The 20,570-nt window shown below is 37.0% G+C and overlaps 3 protein-coding genes across 3 annotated transcripts; 1 reads left to right on the forward strand and 2 right to left on the reverse strand.

Annotated features, from left to right (window-relative positions):
- The first annotated feature begins 586 nt into the window (after positions 1-586).
- LOC114364949 (forkhead box protein J1-A) lies at positions 587-3,218 on the forward strand. Its single transcript, XM_028321304.1, has 3 exons — positions 587-998; positions 1,138-1,821; positions 2,168-3,218. The coding sequence occupies exons 2-3, from the start codon at positions 1,165-1,167 to the stop codon at positions 2,657-2,659; spliced, it is 1,149 nt and encodes a 382-aa protein (XP_028177105.1). The 5' UTR covers positions 587-998; positions 1,138-1,164; the 3' UTR covers positions 2,660-3,218.
- A 3,177-nt stretch (positions 3,219-6,395) lies between these two features.
- LOC114364948 (glucose dehydrogenase [FAD, quinone]) lies at positions 6,396-8,870 on the reverse strand. The gene is made up of 3 exons (XM_028321303.1): positions 8,570-8,870; positions 8,239-8,441; positions 6,396-7,909 (listed from the first exon to the last, which is right to left on the reverse strand). The coding sequence occupies exons 1-3, from the start codon at positions 8,721-8,723 to the stop codon at positions 6,449-6,451; spliced, it is 1,818 nt and encodes a 605-aa protein (XP_028177104.1). The 5' UTR covers positions 8,724-8,870; the 3' UTR covers positions 6,396-6,448.
- Positions 8,871-8,987: 117 nt separating this feature from the next.
- On the reverse strand, positions 8,988-11,274 carry betaggt-II (geranylgeranyl transferase type-2 subunit beta). The gene is made up of 5 exons (XM_028321301.1): positions 11,006-11,274; positions 10,594-10,805; positions 10,083-10,253; positions 9,613-9,766; positions 8,988-9,324 (listed from the first exon to the last, which is right to left on the reverse strand). Exons 1-5 carry the CDS (start codon positions 11,197-11,199, stop codon positions 9,054-9,056), a joined length of 1,002 nt encoding a protein of 333 aa, XP_028177102.1. The 5' UTR covers positions 11,200-11,274; the 3' UTR covers positions 8,988-9,053.
- Between the last annotated feature and the right edge of the window lie 9,296 nt (positions 11,275-20,570).

A 20,570-nucleotide genomic window follows, 5' to 3' on the forward strand; every position in this document is an offset into this window, starting at 1 on the left:
AAAGGAAAACGCGGTTTATCACGTTACCCATATGGACACATTTCCAATTCTCCATCCAGTTTATTTTGACGGCCGAGCTCAACAACCTCCGGATTGACCTTTATGTGATTGGGCAAAAGCCCGGGTCAACGTCTCTTCGATTTAACTTTATTTGGGCCCTTGGATCTAAGGCGGTCAATATTGTACCTAAGTACTCGTAGGTAAGTCAATAACTTATTCGTATCGTCTGAGTTAACGTTGTCCTAAAATCATTACATACTAAGTACGTAGGTAGGTAACTGTCGAATTCGAAGAATTTTCTTCATGGGTCATATGACTCACGGCTTACGTAGAAAACTAAGTTTGTTTTTCACTGAATAATGAAAATATAGTAAACCAATGGCAGATGTATCATGAAACCAGAATGGTTTCAATTTCTTTTTGTGGTTTAGTGAATGTCGATAGAGAGAATAAAGACCTTTGTTTAGGACGAAACATTGGATAGGAGTTCACTGCCAGTGAACTTTTCGGTGTAAATTTCATTAATCGACAACGAACCCAACCCCTCCACGACATTCTGTCATTATCGAGTAAAGGCAAACAGTGGGGTGGCTATGAAAACAAGTATCGGACGCCACCACTCGTGCCTGAAGGGCGCCAATTGCCAAATGCTTACGTAAGTACTCGAAGCGAATATTCAGACATGTTACTCAAAGGAAGTACCCGCAGGGTCGAAGACTCCGATAACGGGCGTTGAGATAGCCGTGACTAATTGTCCGGAGCTATCGTCGCCGATGCGGGCGGTTTTCTTGCGGGCGGAAAAATATCGATCGCTCGGCACACACCTGTTCGACGTGGAACACAATGGGGACTCGCACCTGCCACAACCGCGCGCGCCGCCGCCACCACCACACGCAGCGAGGGAGGGGCGCGCTGACCGCCGCGACGTCACTCCGTCCGCGATCGATCGCCGTCCGGCATCTTGGACTACACCACTCAAAGCTCCTCATCTTCTTCAGGTACCAATCCATTTATTCCCCAAAAAACTTACCCCACCATCAAAAAATCATAAAAAAATCATAAAGCAATCACTTCAACACCACCCGATCAAAGAAACGACCCAATAATGACTCATCAATTTCTTTGTCGCAATTCCAGGGCCGACGAGCGATGTAGTGACACACCATGCATATAACGTCAGGACTGTCGCCGGCGTCCGGCGAAATGCTGGACACATCTGCGCTGAATTTCTACGGAGATGCGGGGGATCAATGCGGCGTGACTTACTTCGCAGCGGATCACGCGGTGCCCGAGTCCTCGCACACCGTTGAAATTGAATACGTGTACGAACAACCAGAAGCCTACGCTCAAAATGACCTCGCAACAGATTTAAACTTGCCTCAAATCGAAACGGCTGCTGCGAAACCTGCAGATCAAGATGAATCTTTGAAAAAGATTCGAACGAAACACAAGCCCGAGAAGCCACCGATCGAAGACAGTGAAACTGATCTGACGAACCTGACATGGCTTCAAAATATAACAAATATTATGTCAATTCCTCAGTTCCCTATTCCGCCGGTGTCGCCGAGTCCCCCTGTGAAAGTTCCACCGCAAAACACGAGGCTGCAGAAGTTCAATCAAACGATAGCGAAGTGCCAGAAGGACTTTACGGAGAACAAGCACGAGTATCAAAACAATAGTGAGAAGAAGCCGCCGTATTCCTACAGCACGCTCATTTGCATGGCGATGAGGTATAACAACGACAAGATGACACTTTCGGCGATATATTCTTGGATAAGGGAAAATTTCAAGTACTACAGGAACGCAGACCCCACTTGGCAGGTGAGTGAGTGTTATCATTGCAACCGTGCGGTAGTGAGTAGGGAAACCCCGATAGATTTATTAAGCGTTCAATTTGTTTACATTACGCGATAAAAACTAATTGGATACGGTTGAGTAGCGCGGATTGATAGGACATGAGTGATATTAATATTTGATTAGCTACGTAGATGATTCACCTTCGAATTCTAGCTAAAGGAAAATACCTATTGATGGAAAAAACTCATTTGAATTAACGTTATGTAAACATTCGACACAATAGAAAATGACTCAAGCAGACCTAACAAATCAAGTGTATATTTAGTTGTGTAGGAAACAAATAAATCTAAGAAAGAACATTTCTTTTCAGAATTCAATCAGGCATAACTTATCGCTGAACAAAGTGTTCGTGAAAGTGGCTCGCTCCAAACATGAGCCAGGCAAGGGCGGCTTTTGGAAGCTGGATCTTGGGCACTTGGAAGGCACAAAGCGCATATCAAACCGACCACATAAGAAGAAGAAGTCCAACGCAGCTGCAGGACCAAAAGAAACGCCCAATGAAGACGGAATCGCCGTAGCGAATATACCTCAGGCTAAGACAATAGAAATAGTCGAGGCGATGGTAACCGACGTGGACAATTCTGTCACCTTGCATCTACCGGATTTTAACCTAGGAAGCATCCAGTCCATATCGAATATAGACTTGGAAACCAATATAGGGGCAAATGTGATTGTGGAGCCTGTCGCTCCTTCGCCCCTGATACCTGAAGATGACCTGTCCTCTCTCCTCCTCAACCCTACGGACTGGGATGACCTGCAGCTGGATATGTTGGACAACTACCTGGATTCGTGTTTCAAGTAAGTTTGTGATTTCCTAGTTTTTTGCATGATTGATAAATGTGTAGGACTACAGATAGAGACAAAACTATTAGTATCTAACGTTAAACGAGTAGGTATTTGTAATATCCTCATAAACTTAGGGTTTCTGTTTTTAACAATCAGTAAATTGTAGCATTGTTTACTTACATCAATAGTTAGAGCACAAAGAAAAAAACCGATACCGAATACTGAATTTCTATTGTAATAAATAACTAACGAGTAACATTATAAAACATAGTTTGTGAATCTGTTTCGTAGTATCATTTACAACGTTTATTTTTATAATTCTTAAGTGTATTATAGTAACCGAATAGTCTAGTCACAAAATGCGAAAGATGTAACGTAAATTAATATTAATTTATTTTTGTTATTTTAGTAGAGTTTAAGGCGATAGGAGTTTGTGCACTATTTAGTATAATTTAAGGGCGTTTATTGTAACAGTATTAAATACTTCGTTATTGTTACATTTTGCTCAATAAAATGGCTCAAAATTCAAAAGCAAGTTAACATAAATAACAGTATTATTTGAAAAAATATTTTATTTACAAAATGAAAGTCTTTTCTTCTTCTTTCACAGTAATAATAAACTAAAATGGGATTAATAAACTAAATACCCAAAGAATAAATAATTTGAAATTTGTGTTTTCCAGCAGTATTTCTTTAAAAACATATTCGAAAATTCGTATAAACGCTCATATTTAAAAAAAATGTGTTAGTTTAATAAGAATTAAATTAATGTATGTAGATCTTACATCATTGACTTTACCGCTCAGTATTATATTGTACAAAGTTAATTATTTTGTGTAGCAATTAGATAAGAATTTATTTATTTTATTAGTACTTTAGCGTGTTATATAAAACGGTTTTCAATAGAAATTTTCTGTCAATTTAAATGGGAACGAGATTTAAATACAAAAAAATATGACTACCCCACCCTTATTATACCTACATACTTTATGAGTAGGTAAATCATAAAAGAGAATTTCGAAATAAATATCTAGTCTGAAAATGAAAATTTCTATTGAATTTCAAATTAAATGTATGAAAAATGTTATCAGATAATCCGTCCAGTATTACGAAAAGCGGTCTTTACTGCAATTGGGTAATTTTTGCTCAGCACAAAGTGTAATTTGTCAATAATTATATTTTAAATTATTGATATTCATTGATTTCATTCAAGTATTGAGTGTTAGACAATGTATTAAAAATTTGCACAAAAATATGTATGTATGGGTTTTATGTATAAACAAAAAATAAAATGTTGATATGTTAAATTATTAGTACTAATGAATCTTCCGTCCATGAGTGTCTTAATGTAAAAATTAACAGCATAGTACAGTGGTACCTACCTAAAGTTTAAATAATGTAAGTACCCTTATTTATCAATCGTTATATCAAACTAATAAATATGTACGAATGACAAACATTTATGTACAAGTTTAGGTACCTACTTTAATGAAAATAGAATTTTTGTGTTACAATAAGTATGTAACAAAGTAAAGTTACTTACGGAATCTTCAGCCGCTTGCCCAAATTATTCGACAACTCAACTGACTATTTTAGTGTTTCTAATATAAAGGAAAAATTCTAACGAAAAACTAAATTTTTGACGAAAGAATTGGTTGGTACCTATGCAAAAAATGTGGTCAAAAGTGCAAAAATTAGAAGTGAAAATTCGCGCCCCAAGTTAGTCGGCACAAAGGTTTCTAAAGTTTGGTTAAAGTTAAACTAAGGTGTCATATAAAAATACGCGCCATATTGATTTTGGTAGAATTGACCTCAAATCTAGTCATTTAAAAATATTTGTAATAAATTGTAGGTTTTAGTGTTTAGCGTATGTGTAATCGTACCTTAGACAAAGTCGTTTTGATTGAACGCGAACATAACTAAAGATTTTTGTATGTTTTAATGATACTATGTTATGTTAAAGAATACCATGTAGAAACGGTACTGTCTTGAAGTATGTAGCTCTACAGTGAAGTGCCGTGGGTATCTTCCTTCAGAGTCAGAGTTACAGTAGAAATATTAGTTAATTAACTGACCCGAACGGGAATCGAATCTGGGGTTGTAGTATCTATGCGTACATATCTGCCCACAGCGCGCAGCGCCATGGTTAAAAAAAAATTGGTATAATGTAACGGGTAGAATTTAAATTGATGGTGTTATCTAAAAATCTATTTCGTCCAAGTTTGCCTTAAATATATTTTTATGTATATTAAATCAATTTTGTCTGTAGTAATATTAATATTGAAATGGTTGTCTGATTAACGAGGCTCAAAATGTGTATCGCAGTGTTTCATGTTTAGAAGTGTCCTTACTACTTTCAATAAAGTGTTAAGAAAACTTTAACAATGTTTTATTGGGGCTATGTAATCAATAGCCCTTATCTTAAGACGTATTTTTTTATGAATTTGAGTTAAATTATCGATACTATAGACCAGTAGTGGTTTATTAAAAGTATAGAATTAAGAGATTAAGAATAATACAAATAATTAACCTACATAGACTAAAATTAAATATTTACAAATAAAAAATATGTCCCAAATCGCTGTCCAAACAACGCGACATGGTGCCCAGAATGCTGGCTGCATTTCCGCGCTGAATGGCCAAACTGATTCGTTAGCCAAGAAATGCGCCAGCTCTTCTATCACCTGTACAGTCAATCAGCCGCTTGGCTAATTCCCTGTACAGGCGATGAGCACTTGGTCCCCACGGACCTAGCGTCTCGACCCCAAATGGCTCAAACATGTAGGTACTACTAAGACCTACATATTTGCGTCGCTTGAGGGATTCCGCTGATGCAGCGGCAGTACCAGCCCCAGACGAGGTTTGCGGAAGATGAGACGATGCCAGTGTGTCTACGCAGGTTGCATCCCACACTAGTGGCCGTCCCACCTTCCATGGAACCAAAGTCATACCATCAGGTCTCTTACCATCACTTCGAACCAGGCCATTTGGTTCAAGAATGGCCGGTACGGAAGCGCTAGAAAGAGACCTGCGTATGATGTCATTGAGGCTGGCGTGACGGGAAAATCTCCCGGCACTTCTGCTGCATGACAGTCCGTGATGACCAAGGGAGTACGACCAGTACGTTTGTCATCTTTTTTTTATGCATAACACGGCAGGTATTCGACCACAATCCCGCCTCTGTGGTCTAGTGGTTAGACCACCCGCTTCAGACGCAGAGGTCCCGGGTTCGATTCCCAGTGGGGGCAGAATTTTCTGTTCGGTTTGGTTGGTGGTAGGGCTTGTTCCAAGTCCGCCTGGCTAGCTACCACCATCTTACCTAAGTCTGTCGCCATAACAACAATGTTAACAGCATTGTTGTGTTCCGGCAGTTAGAGGTAAGATAGCCAGTTCCTCTGTGGTTGAGGATTCCGGGTGAAGCTCGCTTCCAACTTCGGCCTGATCATCACTTACCATCAGGTGAGATACAGGCCAAGAGCTTCCTCGTTGGAGATAAAAAAAAAATCGCACCGATAAGTGGGATGCAGTCGAGGATGGTACATATATCTGCCCTGTAAGTGCCTATATCCCGGTCGAAATACATAGCCCTTCTCTAAACGTTCGACCATGCTAGGATTTACTTTCTAAGTAAGTAGATTGACAAACGATTTCCGTTACTTACTTTCGAAAACTAAAATACCTACCATAAGAAATTTAGCTTTTTCTGCTGCTAAGAAAGGATTTTAAAATAGTTAAACACTTTTTTAGACTAGATTTTTATTGCACTATTTGGCACTATATCTAAAATACTACAAATTATGCCTACTTATCTACTGTGTTGTTTACGTAAGCATACATTTTGTAAATTCTCAAAAATATAATCTAATTTGTGACATACTAAACTTATATTAACCCTGTGATAAGTATTAGATAATTTTATACCAGTTTCAAAGAACAAACTTGCCATCATAGCAATGGCAGCATTTATATTTCCACTTGGCAAAGTGGGTAACACTGAGGCATCAGCAATGAATAGGCTATCTACACCATGGACTTTAAAGTTAGTATCTACCACACTGTTTGATGAAGAGAGCCCCATTGAACAGGTCCCTACAGGATGATAGCTGGTCAGAGTCAAATGTCTGACATAGCATTCCCAATATTTATCACTAAAAATAACAAATTCTTCACAACCAGGGAAATGCATCGGATTTATATGAGCTCCTAAAGCTTTCATAGGCAGTGTGTTAATAAACTTAATAACTAATTTGATACCATCTATTAAAATTTTCACATCATCTTTATTTGATAAGTACTTAGGGTCTACGCAAGGAGGTATTTTGGGGTCGTTACTATTGATATAAACTTGTCCTTTGCTTTTTGGATGTAAGATTATTGGTAAAATCGTTGCGGCGTGTTTATCAAATGCTTTAACAAAGTAATTTTCCCATACTGTTTGGTTTATACCCAAGGATTCCTTTAAATGTGTACCTCTATCTGCTGATATGCCTACAGGCATGACCATGAACTGTAAATCAGGTGTTTCATCATTTTTCGTGGATAAAAAACCTATGGCTTCACAACCAGGGGTGGTCAAAGGTCCTCTACCATTTACAAAATATTCATGAACATTAAAAGGGTTGAGCATATTCATAGGATTCACAGCTAAAGACTTGTTGAATAGAACTAAGTCAAGTCCAGTTGCAATATGGTCTTGTAAATTAAAACCCACTGGCAAGTCCTTAATAACTGGAATATTTAAAGGATCCAATACACTCTTAGGACCAATTCCTGATAATTCAAGAATTTTGGGAGTATTGTAGGCCCCTGCAGACAGAATAACACCTCTCTTAGCATTAATTTTATGACTTTTATCTGAGACAAATACAGTGACTCCATTAGCTATGCCATCCTTAATAATAACCTTTTCAACTAAAGCATTTGTTAAGATTTGTTTAGAAATATCTAAATTATCAGATGTGGACCATCTTTTGCCTTTATTTTGTGACACTTTGCTTTTTCTAAATCCTTTATTGAATTCCTCTATAGTGCTATACCTTAGCTCTTTTGCAGCTTCTATGATGGCAGTAGCTAATTCACTTTCATACTGAATATTATCTAAATGTAAAATGTTATCTTCTACAAATTGGAACTGTTGTTCAATGAATCCCTTAGTATATTTGCCTTGAAACCATTCAACATAATGAGATATATTTCCTCTTACATGTATCATGTTGTTTAGTTTTGAAGAGCCTCCAACAATTTTTCCTTGTGGCAGTTTGCATTTCTGAAATAAACATAAAATTATGTTACATTTATTTATAGCTCTGTGTATGGTTCATCACATTGAATGTGAAACTTTTTAAACTAATAAAATTTTGATGAATATTCAAGTACAAGTTCTTTTAGGGTTTTATGTAATGCTTAAGAGCATACAGCATACAATACTGTGAGCAGTTGAGCACTCATGACAAGAACTTATAGAACATTACTGTAGAACAGTAACGCAAAATAGGTAGGTTCTTTCTATTAAGTATAATAATTAGGGTATCAGTACTTATGATGAGCCATGATACACAATCAGTGTAACATTTCATGAAGAAAACCATGACCTACCTTATTATTCATAGCCAAGCAAGCATTCTCCTGCGGTGTTGTTTCCAGCTGCCAATCATAAATGGATCCATGCAGCATCGGGCCAAGTACGGGAATGTCGAAGAGCGGACTCCCTTTCCCTCCTGCCTCCAAGACTATGAAGGTGAAGTTCGTCTCTGTAGCCAGTCTGTGGGCGATTACTGATCCTGCAGTACCAGAACCCACTGAAAGGAAAAACAAGGTGGATTAAACAAAATTCAAACAAACAAGGTATACCTAACTGTAGGTAGACACTAGGTACGAGGTTTAAAGTAAGCATGGTTGATTTATTAAGTATTTAAAAAGTACTCACCGATAATGTAGTCGTATTCGTTTTCAAATGTATCAAAACATTTCGAAGTTATGAGTTGACCATAATAAATTAAATAAATGAGACATGAAAATGAATTAACACATATGAATAGGATAAACCACTGGCAAGTGTTAAGAATCCACATATTAAGCATATTTTATCTGTTTAATTACATTAATGAAGAACTTTACAAACTTTTTTAGGTTATGTTTATTATTTACTTGAACTGACACTATTGACAGATCACAGATGAGACAGTGACAGATTAACAAGAATTTTCGAAAGCTATCTGTAGCAAAGGCACTAAAAACTATACAGCATTTGAATTTTGAATTATATCATAGAGTTAATTAGTTCTCGTCTCGTGTTAGATGGATTCTGTTCAATAACTTTGTAAAGGACAAACTCGAAAGACAGATCAGTGTATAAATTGTGATTTTATTCAAATAAAATAATAATAAAATAAATATGTTAAAGCTTATAATTAAATATGCAGCACTTGTGGTTCTAGCTTTAGTCTATCGATAGTTTCTTGTGGCATACAATAGGTAGGGTTCACAAGTTTTATGCTAGTATTTCCAAGTAGGGATAGTCCTGTAAGCCCAAACAAGGTGTGGAAAGGGTCTGGTATGTCGCCAGGGCGGTCGCTGAATCCACCTGTCTCAGCGTCTTGACACGCGAGGATGTATTCTTCTAAACTCTTTTTGTCTACCCAGTGTATCCTGTTCAGCATAGATAGTGATGACATTACCCACCTGAAAGAAAAAAAACATGCATGAACTATTTTTTTTTCATTAATTTAACAACTAAATAATACAATTACATTGGGACAGTTACATTTAGATAGCTTTGAAAAACCACTGGGGTTTGATATAAAGCTAAAAAATTCACAGTAGGTACATTCACTGTATCTGTCTGTTGTAATAAACTTTATTATTTTTTTGACACTCAATCAGTATTGTCATAGGCTTAATAAATTAAAAATGTAATTTAAAATATGGATGGTCTGAATTTCTAGTAGTAATTTTAGGAATAGTACTCACCAAGAATAGCACAAGTCTGGTAACTTCTCTGGTCGTCCATTTAGCCCACCACTGGGCAGCTGCCTCTCACACAGCCACCACGCCAGCTCATCTGCCTTGAGTGCGTCCATTCGTTTGCATATTGACAACGTTCCCACACAGCAGTAGATCAGACCTAAAATAACAGACCAGACAATATAATATAACACTTAATTTAGCATACTGACTGACTTATCAAAGAGGGAGAAAGAGGATTTATTGGGGAAAAACTAGATCTTTTTTATTTTTTTAATGGTTAGTACCTTAACATTGAATGATTAAAGTTTAGATTAGTTAAGAGAATTTAAACTATTTGGGGATTTAAGAATGAAAAAAAAATCTTAAAATTAATTTTAAGATTTTTTTTTCATTCTGGAACAAGGCAGGTATTTCAACACAATCACACTTGATGTAAAGTGATATGCAGTCTATGATGGTACATAAATGTTTACCTGCATGGCTCTCTGACCCAGGTTTTGAGCCAAAGCCCCCATCAAAGTTCATACAACTCAATACGAAGTCAACTGTTTTGGTGGTGTTGATAGCATCCAGCCGTTTTAGCAGTGACAGAGCCATCACTGCACAGAAAGAGAACCTTGTGTCTACTTCACCCCATTTATCACCTGGAAGTAAGAAAGAGGAGTATGTAAGTAAGTTATGTTGGCAGACCTATAAAATAAATAAGTAAATAATAAGTGGAAGGCTTTAATTTGAGGAAGCAATGACAGAAGTAAAGTAAGATAATTTATCTAATACTACTGGGACCAAATTGAGCAAGTTTTACAGTCTACAGAGTTCAATGCCAATTAGGAGGGGGTCTGTATCAAAAGACAGACTGAACAATCTTTTGTTACTAGCATGGAGCAATATAAATGACTATACTTTATGACTTGTATGCTTCGATAAGCAGATCATGAAGACCAAACCTGAAATGAATAGATTTATGTAATACAAAAAACTTACCAAAGAAACTTCCATCATCCTGCTGCAACGAGGTGATATATCTCACTACACCGTCCACGTCAATAGCATCCAGCCTGTCATACATGGCTAGCACCTGCACAGCGCTCAGGGTATACAGCATGTGTGGGTCGTGGCCTATACTGGCAGAGACCCCACCACTCTCTTTGTCTTGACATGATGTGATGAATTCTATGATTTCATCTTTAGGCATCCTGCAAATGTTACACATAACATTGTTATTTATATTTATAAGCTATTGTAATGCGTAATTACTTAGATAAGATGTTTTATATCGGTAGAATACGCAAAATGTGGGCAAATGGGACCTAATTGAATGCAATTTTCTCAATAACTTTATACTTAATAACAACGATTAGAACTAGGCTACTTGATGATAGTTTCACAAACATACCTTGAGGATTGCCCCATGAGCTCCATGGCAGTCAGGCTCCAGTATATGCCAGACATTCGAAGATATTCAGTCATACAAAATTCGAAGTCATCTTTGTCAAGTCCATAACCTGCTAAATAGTCTGAATGTTTCTGAAGAAGTAGTGACTTAGGTCGGTCCTCTTTAAGGACCACATCTTTGGTATTGAAAGACATTGATTTGTTTCTAAATTAATTAAATTTTAATACAGTTCCTGTTTGACGAGTCGAAGAAGATTCTTCAGTTTTTGACATTGATGACAGCAGATGACAGTAAGTGACAAATAAATGACATTGACAGATTGACTGCTTATGGAATTGACAAAGAAATAAATAACTATAACAGTTTTTCAGCAAATGGAAAATAGCAGACTGAATGAAGTTCAGACATCGTATTTTTCATCAAGTATTTTTTCCATTATACATGGTGTCCCAAAAACAATGGATAACCCTGTAACCATCGATAGGCCTCGCCATGGCCTCCCTAACATCCAATTTTGACCCCAGTAAAAATATCACCGTTTTCAAGATTTTCAAGTTTTTGTGCATTTTTAGAAAATTGCCACCTGCGATTACTTTTTCTCATGCCATTTCTACAAATGAGGATACTTTTCAATCTAGTTTATTTCCTTATCACAAGGGATAGTTGGGCTATCAAAAGAAAATATTAAAGTTCAACAAACTAGTTTAAAAGTATGAAAATTTTAAGAAATTGCAGAGAAGAAGGAAAAAATAATTCATTGTCTTGCACTTTTGGTCAGTCATCGTGTAAAAAAAATGTAGGAAGACCATCGTGCCCATTACCTTAAAAAATCTATGTATTATGTATTGTTTTTATCTTATGGCTACTTGAATAGCAACTGGTATGAAAACTGCAAAAATGAGTTTTTCTCGTAATATGTAGTTAAACTAGGACTGCATAGTGGCATTAAATACAAATGGATAATTTTTAGCGTAGGAATTTTAATAAAGCAACATTTAACCATCATCATCATCATCATTTCAGCCATAGGACGTCCACTGCTGAACATAGGCCTGTACCCCAATGATTTTCATAATGACCGCTTGGTAGCGGCCTGCATCCAGCACCTTCCTGCTTACCTTTATAAGGTCGTCGGTCCACTTTGTAGGTGGACGTCCTACGATACGCTTTCCGGTACGTAGCCTCCACTTTAACCCTGCTGCCTCAGTTCTGCAAACTACTGTGCCCTGCCCATTGCCACTTCAGCTTGCTGATCCGTCGAGGTATGTCAGCGACTTTAGGTCGTTTACGGATCTCATAATTTCTGATACGATTTCGTAAAGAAACCCGAGCATAGCCCCTTCCATAGCACGCTGTCCAAAAAATCCACGTTTCCGAGCCGTGTATTATCACGGGTATCTGTCTATAGGCACATTTATAAGGTTTAAAACAAAAATTAAGTAATCACAAAAACGCAGAACGGACGGCCAATGGGGCAACAGGGCTCAAGTGGAGGCTACGTACCNTGATATTGATGCTTTTTTTTCCGTTCCTCTAAATCTGCCGGTGTGTGTAGTTGCTATTCAAGTAGCTATAAGATTACATAGATACAGAATACATAGGCTTGTGATACCTTTTTAGAATTTCAATTAACCAAGGAAGTTTTTAAGGTAATGGGCACGATGGTCTTCCTACATTTTTTTTACACGATGGCTGATCAAAAGTGCAAGACAATGAATTAACTTTTCCTTCTTCTCTGCAATTTCTTAAAATTTTCATACTTTTAAACTAGTTTGTTGAACTTTAATCTTTTCTTTTGATAACCCAACTATCCCTTGTGATAAGGAAAAAAACTAGATTGAAAAGTATCCTCATTTGTAGAAATGGCATGAGAAAAAGTAATCGCAGGTGGCAATTTTCTAAAAATGCACAAAAACTTAAAAATCTTGAAAACGGTGTTATTTTTACTGGAGTCAAAATTGGACGTTAGGGAGACCATGGCGAGGCCTATCGATGGTTACAGGGTTATCCATTGTTTTTGGGACACCCTGTATAAGCGATCAATGCAATAACCAATATCTTAAAAGAAACCAAAAGACTTCATTCCTATATTTGTGATTCCAACAGTAACATTTTTCTTTCGGCGCTCAAAATAAATAATAACATCGATACGATTTTGTGGGGTTTTGCGTAAACATGCTTAGGTAACTTTCAGAGATAATAAATAATTAGCCCAAAACTCCGCCACAAGAGTGGCGTTTTCAATAGCCTTAAACAAATCTTCCTACGTGCTACAGTTGTTTGGTTGGGCACGCCGCGCGGTGCACTACATCATGCTTCGTCGACTGGGGAACAAAACCACACTTGCACTCCAAGTTTGAGCCATCTAAGAATTCCCACAAAACAGATGATTAATCAGTAGTAAAGATAATGGGAGTAAAATTAAAAAAGTTGGTAGGCATTTGTAGGCACTAATAATTAAAAGCATAGGATAAGCTATAAGTTTATGCAGACAGGGATTGGTTTGTCCCAAAGTTTTTATACAGTTGATATAATTTTGAACCCTCGTGTACGGAATTTAAATCGTTATTTGTAAAGCTAAAAAGTAAACAACGTTATTACGCAGTACCTACATTTGTAATTCGCCCGTGTGAACAAGGACTTGATTGGCTGCGTTCCTTAACTCAATTTATTTCTGAAATTGGAAGCATTGGGCAAATAATGTAATTAAGTAACACTCTACGTTAATCTTTTCGATTTATTTTTAACTAGCAGTTAAGATAGAAGCAAATACATAATTTACAGTACCTAGGTTTTACTAGGTAAATCTATTTAATAGCTCATCTTCTAAAATACATAAGAACTATTTCTTGCAGGGACTAGGGACAGTAATTGATTTGCAGTAACAAGATAGCTTGACTAAGATTAAAAGGGGAAATGGAAAACCGTTATTGTCTCCTTTCGATATGGCCGGTCTACGCGGCAAAACTTTCATTCATCGACTTACCTGTCTCTTCCACTCATGCTAGCTTAAGAGTGCGTGAAAGAGGCGGATAGATTAGAATGAATAGGTGGTTATTACATGCCGACATATCGGTTCAATAATTACCGATCCCAGGATTGTAATCAAGCAAAGGTCACCGGTTCCAGCCCCAATCGTCGCCACTTCAAACGCAACTCTTCAGGGGGATTGGACATAAATTCCCTATTCCCTTCAGGAATTTACTTTGTGGATGGGTTCTGTAACTGTCAAGGATTAAGTTTAGTTTAATGCTATTGCACTAACGCTTTGTGACTCGGGTGCACCGATTCTAATTAAGAAAAATAACCAATACACCTTTTACGAAAAATCTACAACAATTATATTATTATATTATTTTTACACTGAAGAAAATAGGCAGGTAAGGTATAGATAGCAATGTGTGGTGGATAGCGTGATGGCGCAATAGTGAACGCCTGGAAGGAGTCCCTGGTGCGATTCCCGACTGGATGTAAGTATGCAGCATCTGTTGAGCGACTACTTATTGTTGCTGTCGCTCATATTGCGATGAACAGAAACTATAAAAACGTCAAACTGCGTACCTGTCTGGGAAACTCTTGCTTCTCGTACAATTTTTTCTTAGTTGGTGACAACACCTAAAATATCTATAAAAGCGAAAAGTCACTGATTAACTGACTAATTCACTCACTCACTCATCACGAAATCTCAGTAACTACAAGTGCTAGGAGTCTCAAATTTTGCATTGGGGTAATGGAAAACGTAAGTGCTTTTAGAACGTGCAGGTCCTTTTAGAACGTAGGTGCTCACTAGACGGGATTTTGCAAAATTCAACCCCTAAGGAGGTAAAACGGGAATACGGGATTCACGCGTACGAAGTCGCGGGCGGCCGCTAGTTCCATATAAAAACTAGTTTATACCTATTTAAAAAATGGATTACATCGTGACAAGACGGGTAAATCCTTCAATTTAATCCACCCAAATCTTATCGTATTTCTAAATTAATCCAAGCAGAGGCGTGGTCGTGCCTGACGTGACTGGGTAAATATAATTTGTTTATTAACGAATCTACATTAATTAGATTGTATTTTAATTAGTTAATTATTTCCAAGAAATTTAACGCTTTGTTTTTAGAATAACAAGTGTGGGATAGACTATAAATACACGGATCAGAGAATAAAAAGGTCTCTAAATTAGTTCAGATTTATACTGGGTGTAATTTTTATAGATCAAATAAAAAGGGTTGATTCTACTACTGAAGTGCAATTTCTTTTGCTACAGGACCATTATCAAACTGCTGATGATTTTGCATGGGGGCCTAATTTTTTTTGAGAATTTTATATCGGTCCTGCATTTGGTCTTGTAGGTAAGTAGGAATAGGAAATGTAGGAGTTGTATTCGAGTAGTAAGTATATCCATCCACCCTTTTTGTTTGAACAAGTATAAAACTCACTATGTATAAATTATAATGATGTAATTGCTGGAATTGTAGACAAATACTCAGATCTTGAAACCTTTAGTGCAATTAGCAAGAAAGTTAGCAAACTAACACGAAAGCGTTTATTTATAACATCGAACCAATTTCTGATTAAAGTCCTAGGACCAACTAGACTACAGAGGTTAAGTGCCTGAAAGCTGCATTTGATGAGATATTGGAAAATGTTGAACGATTTATTTAGTTATTTGACAATTTTATTTTCAAAACGACATCCTTAAAAAGGTTTCTGCATTCAATAGAAATGTCTATCGAAAAGATAATTTTAAAATATTGTGAAGAATAGATTTGAGGCACGAAAAACGCTGAAGTATTTGAATTGGTTTTTACATTTCATGTTGAATTTCATTTTTAAACATAAAAATAGTTTTAAAATGAAATTGCCAGTGATTGCTACTGAAGCCCTGTAGATACCTCTTAATTGAATTTTATTCGTCTATCGAAGTACAAATCCAATAGGTGCCTATGCTGCATAGTGCTATACAGACACAGTAGTAACTAGTTAGTAGGTACTACCTAAGTATTTTAGTTACTATTTTTGCTTGTTAGTACTTGTAGACAACTGACCCGAGAAGGCAAACAATCTTAAAATTGTCAAATGTTTAGGTTTCTTAAAGGTTCTATAATTTTCATTTAAAATGTTATGGCTAATGTTTACCAACACAGTTAAACAACTTTGTGTCTAGACAATTTGATTAAACGAACCACTACTGCCTTGTTTGTTACAATTTAAACTAAATTGCTGAAATCCTAAAATATCTCATTGGTTGCGGTTGATCGAACGTACAAATCGCTTCGGACAGTTAGGTTCATTCCCGCGTGTCGCTGATCGAGCAACCCCCGCCGTACATAAATTGATTGAGACATCAATGGAGAGGCTGCGGCTTGTCTGGCGTGTTAGCGGATACAGAGAGCAAAATCTTGGACTTGGGTGATTCATGGAGACACGTAGGTCAAATAATAACGAGATACCTGTATAAAATGAGAGAAAATATCATATAACATACTTACATGCATTTGAATTTTTGTAACTACACCACCGGCTTCACACCACGCATTATAATTAGGGAACTTGGCTAGTGGCTACTCAATAGATTTTTGTGCGCGGCCAAGCTGTAGAGCTTGACTAAGTCTGGAATCGCAGCAATGGAATATTTTCCATTATTGGGAAATATCTACCTCAAGCCACGTATTCCCAAGTGCCGTTCCTGAATTTTCTTAGAATGTTCAGTCGCTTACTTACCTATGTCAGTAAGAAGGTATACGAGTATGAGAGAAAGTGGTAGTGAATAAAGACGAAAATATCACTGAATTAAGTATTAATAGAATATTGCAACAATGGCAAATGTCCACAAACGTGTTGCTGTCACAAAACACAATAGCTTTTCAGGTCTCCTCAACAACACAACTCAACAGTTTTTATTACACCCGCTAAAATTGAGCCCGGAGCCGTATACCGGGTGCATTGACTGCTTGTTTACGAAGGTTCTATCCATTCTTAGAACGACTTAATGTAAAATGTCTCATTAGAGATGCATACTGATTAGGATTTATGAGCTTCTCGATCAACTCATCTATGAATTATAATGATATAATCTAAAGCTTTTACAACTTTACAACGACCTTTTTGTTTTGTGTAGGCTGTAGGTAAACAATGCTATCATGTTTAATCCACTAAGCAGAGAGATGTTTGAATAACTAATCAGATTTCTGAACTTGAGCTAGCGGAAAGGTGAAATTACGAAAACTCACATCTACAGGATGACTTTGAAATCATTGGTATCCTTTTAATATAAGACTACTCATGAGACATTGCATTCTCCAAATATGAGACAAATCCAATGAGATTTTGGTCATTATTTTACTATGTATTTGTATATTAGTGTGCTCTTTTATATTTATAGAGTTTAAAACTACTGTACAGTCAACAGTACATCAGCCTGACTGACTGTTCTGATTCGTGAGCGGCTTTCTCAGCTTCAGCAAAATTGATGTGCTGTCGTCTGTACAAGATTTTAAATATTGAAATTTTAACCCATTGGGTCTGTCTCATATTGTAGTAGAGACTTATTTTAAAATGATGCAACGATTTCAACGTCACCTGTATACAATCCGTTCGAGCTAAATGCGCATCTCGCTGAAATCCGACCGGCACACCTCGCGTTCGCCAAGTCCGTACCTACCAGCGTGTCGACGCTACGTCACGGCCTGCCAGGTGCGCAGTTAACTAGTTAGTTTCTACCCGGTTGGGGTTTGGTAGAAACCGAGCCTAAAACGGCGGATAAGCTTTACAAAAGCAGGAATCATCATCCATAATGGCCAATTAGGTCGATTCTACGATAAACAAGTATTATAAAATCCCCGCATATAAAATCAAGGTGCCAAATAAGTAGCTTTAAGAGTAAATAAATTGTAGTAGCTTTCTGTCCAAAGTGGTTGTCACTGAGCTTATGACAGTCATGGACCTATAAAAAAAGGCGGACGGAACTCGCGCTACAACAAAACTGTGACGCAAAATTTTGGCGTTTGTCTATTGTGTGAGTGAATTTAGGGATGCCATGTTAGCCAAAACATTTTACCCATTTATTTTAAGAAAAACATAGATCGGCAGATGTTACTTGGAAATGTAGACAGAATTATTCCATGCCATTTTAAAAGGATGAAAGGTGAATGCGTTGAGGTAGGCGCGAAATTTTCAATGTTCAAATTTTCTTACATTGTTTGCAAGTCAGTGTGTCAGGGTATGTACATAATGTTGATCAAAAATGATTCACGCAGTTACAAATTACGAATCTTGTGTACATTATAATCATAATCTTATGCATCATCAATATATTATTATTATCTCTGATAGATTTTTTTTAACATACAACCTGACACTGACTTGCAATCAATGTAAGAAAATTTGAATTTCGCAGTTCCACATTTTTGGGAAGGATCAAATTTGCCTATGAAAATATATCCCATTACACAGAATAAGTAATAGTACAGGTACAGAAGGATTACTCCGCAAGACGATTTAAATAAATGCGAGTCTTGCTACGACGCGATACAGTGGAATTCAGCTCGCACAGCACTACGTACCTACAATTTTATTCACCTACAAGTTTTGTCTCTTTCTATCGCGTGCCTCTGAACTCTTCTTACGCTGTTAGGGTTGCTGTCTAGTGAAAAAATAATTAATCTACTTATTTGTAATGAGGTACGTATGTAGGTAAGTATGCATTCATTATGGAAATCCTTCATAGTAGGTTAGGTTCCTATACTATCCTAAGAATTATTGATTACCTACATGGCCAACATACCTTTCAGCATCTTTGGAAAGCGAAAAAAAAAAGATAAATCCGGTAGATTACTTTTCGTTTAAACACCCGAACGCCGCACAATATTTCTTTCTCTTTATGTCCATTTTTAAATAATACTTCGATCATAGAATAATAATCATACTACTACAACGCACGCCACACGCGCCAGCGTCCTGACGAGCGCGCGCGTGACACTTGACTGATATAATACCCGCCGGCGGGGCGCTTCGCTGTAGGTAATTATCGGATGTACCGCGCGGAGTGAGCCAGGCCTGCTAGCAGTCACTCAAGTCACTATCCAATATTTTTTTAAAGTAAGAACACAAACGATACAAAGGAAATCTAATTTCGCCAAAGAATGAAACCGCTAAGCGGCATCTTCACTTAGTATGCTTCACAATGAATAATTTTTGAATGTAGAGAGATACGGAGGATCACCTTTAGAACGTACATTTTTGATTGCAGACTTTCAGAGGGTCACCTTAGGACGCTCTTTTCACGAAAATTATACACAATGCGAATACAAGCTTAAATTTAAATACTGTTTAGTACTAACCTTATTAGTTTGACCTGAGCACGGTCACTAAACTGCCAGTTCATCGCTTAATGTGGGTAGGGAAAGGAAAATCCTTTAGCATCATGACTAGAGCTTTGACCGTTGTAGGTTACTTGTAGAAAGGCCATTATTATCGCATTATGCGAGTGTTTTTTAAAGCAAAGTGGGAATTTATTATCCCATTGAATAGGAAAGTCTTTTACAAAGAGTTTTGGTCGTTAAGTCTACGCAACTATATTTAAAAGGTTGTAGGGTAGTATTACTAGGCAGGTTTTATTTTAAAACGATAGTAAATAAAATAACCTTATCTATGAAGAAGGTTAAAAATAGGACATTGAATTCATTCTTCGTGTTTGAAATTTCAGCTGTACCTACGTGTATTTGTTAAAAAAGGTAAGTAGGTATTTCTTCAATAAATTATACCTATTTAATGTACGATTGATTGCTTCTATCAACATTTGCAGGAAAATACATAAATATAGATTTCATTTCCAGAGTGAAAGTCCTTATTACCTACTTCGATTCATACTGTTTTTCAGACATATTTTAAAATAATAAATACGGTACAACAAACTTCATTAGCAAACGATGAACAGTCAGTGATTTTTTTATCGCAAGCAATTAAAATCGTCATTATACTAATAAGCAAGTTTACAAAGAATTCGTTAATTAAACAACATTCGACACTGAGCGACATTTTAAAAAGCGAAAGTAACGATCAAAGAACGATTTAGGGGATTGGTTCAGTGTGAAAATTGTTTCCATTCGTAGTTTTTAGCATTCGTTTTCGTTCAATTCTTCAAACATGTATTAAATTTATGAGTGGCTTAACCAGTGCGTACTTAGAGGTGTAAGGTAAAAAAAAGTTTTGAATAATCTTAACTGTATTTTTAAGATGGCCATCTTCAGTGTCACTAATTTATATATAATAATAATAATAATAATAATAACCCCGCAGGGCAGCTTTGTGGCGAGCTGTTGGTGAGTAGCGACACCACGGGGCCAGTTGTTAACCCGAGTGCTCCCGAGAGTCGGTCAAGACCCTCGTCTTCGGCTTGCCGAAGTGGAATCCGAGAGGGTCTGCAGGACCTTTGTAAAACCAAAAATCGCATGTCTCTATCCCTATCACAACATTTGCTATGATCGTTTGAACTAAGCCTCTCCGGGCGCGCCATTCAAAGCTTCGTTATCAACGAAACTGAAAATGGCTCGCGATTTGTAATTTTGATGAA

Source organism: Ostrinia furnacalis, unplaced genomic scaffold (genome assembly GCF_004193835.3).
Source record: "Ostrinia furnacalis isolate ACB-3 unplaced genomic scaffold, ASM419383v2 OfSCF7520, whole genome shotgun sequence".
Lineage (NCBI taxonomy): Eukaryota > Metazoa > Arthropoda > Insecta > Lepidoptera > Crambidae > Ostrinia > Ostrinia furnacalis.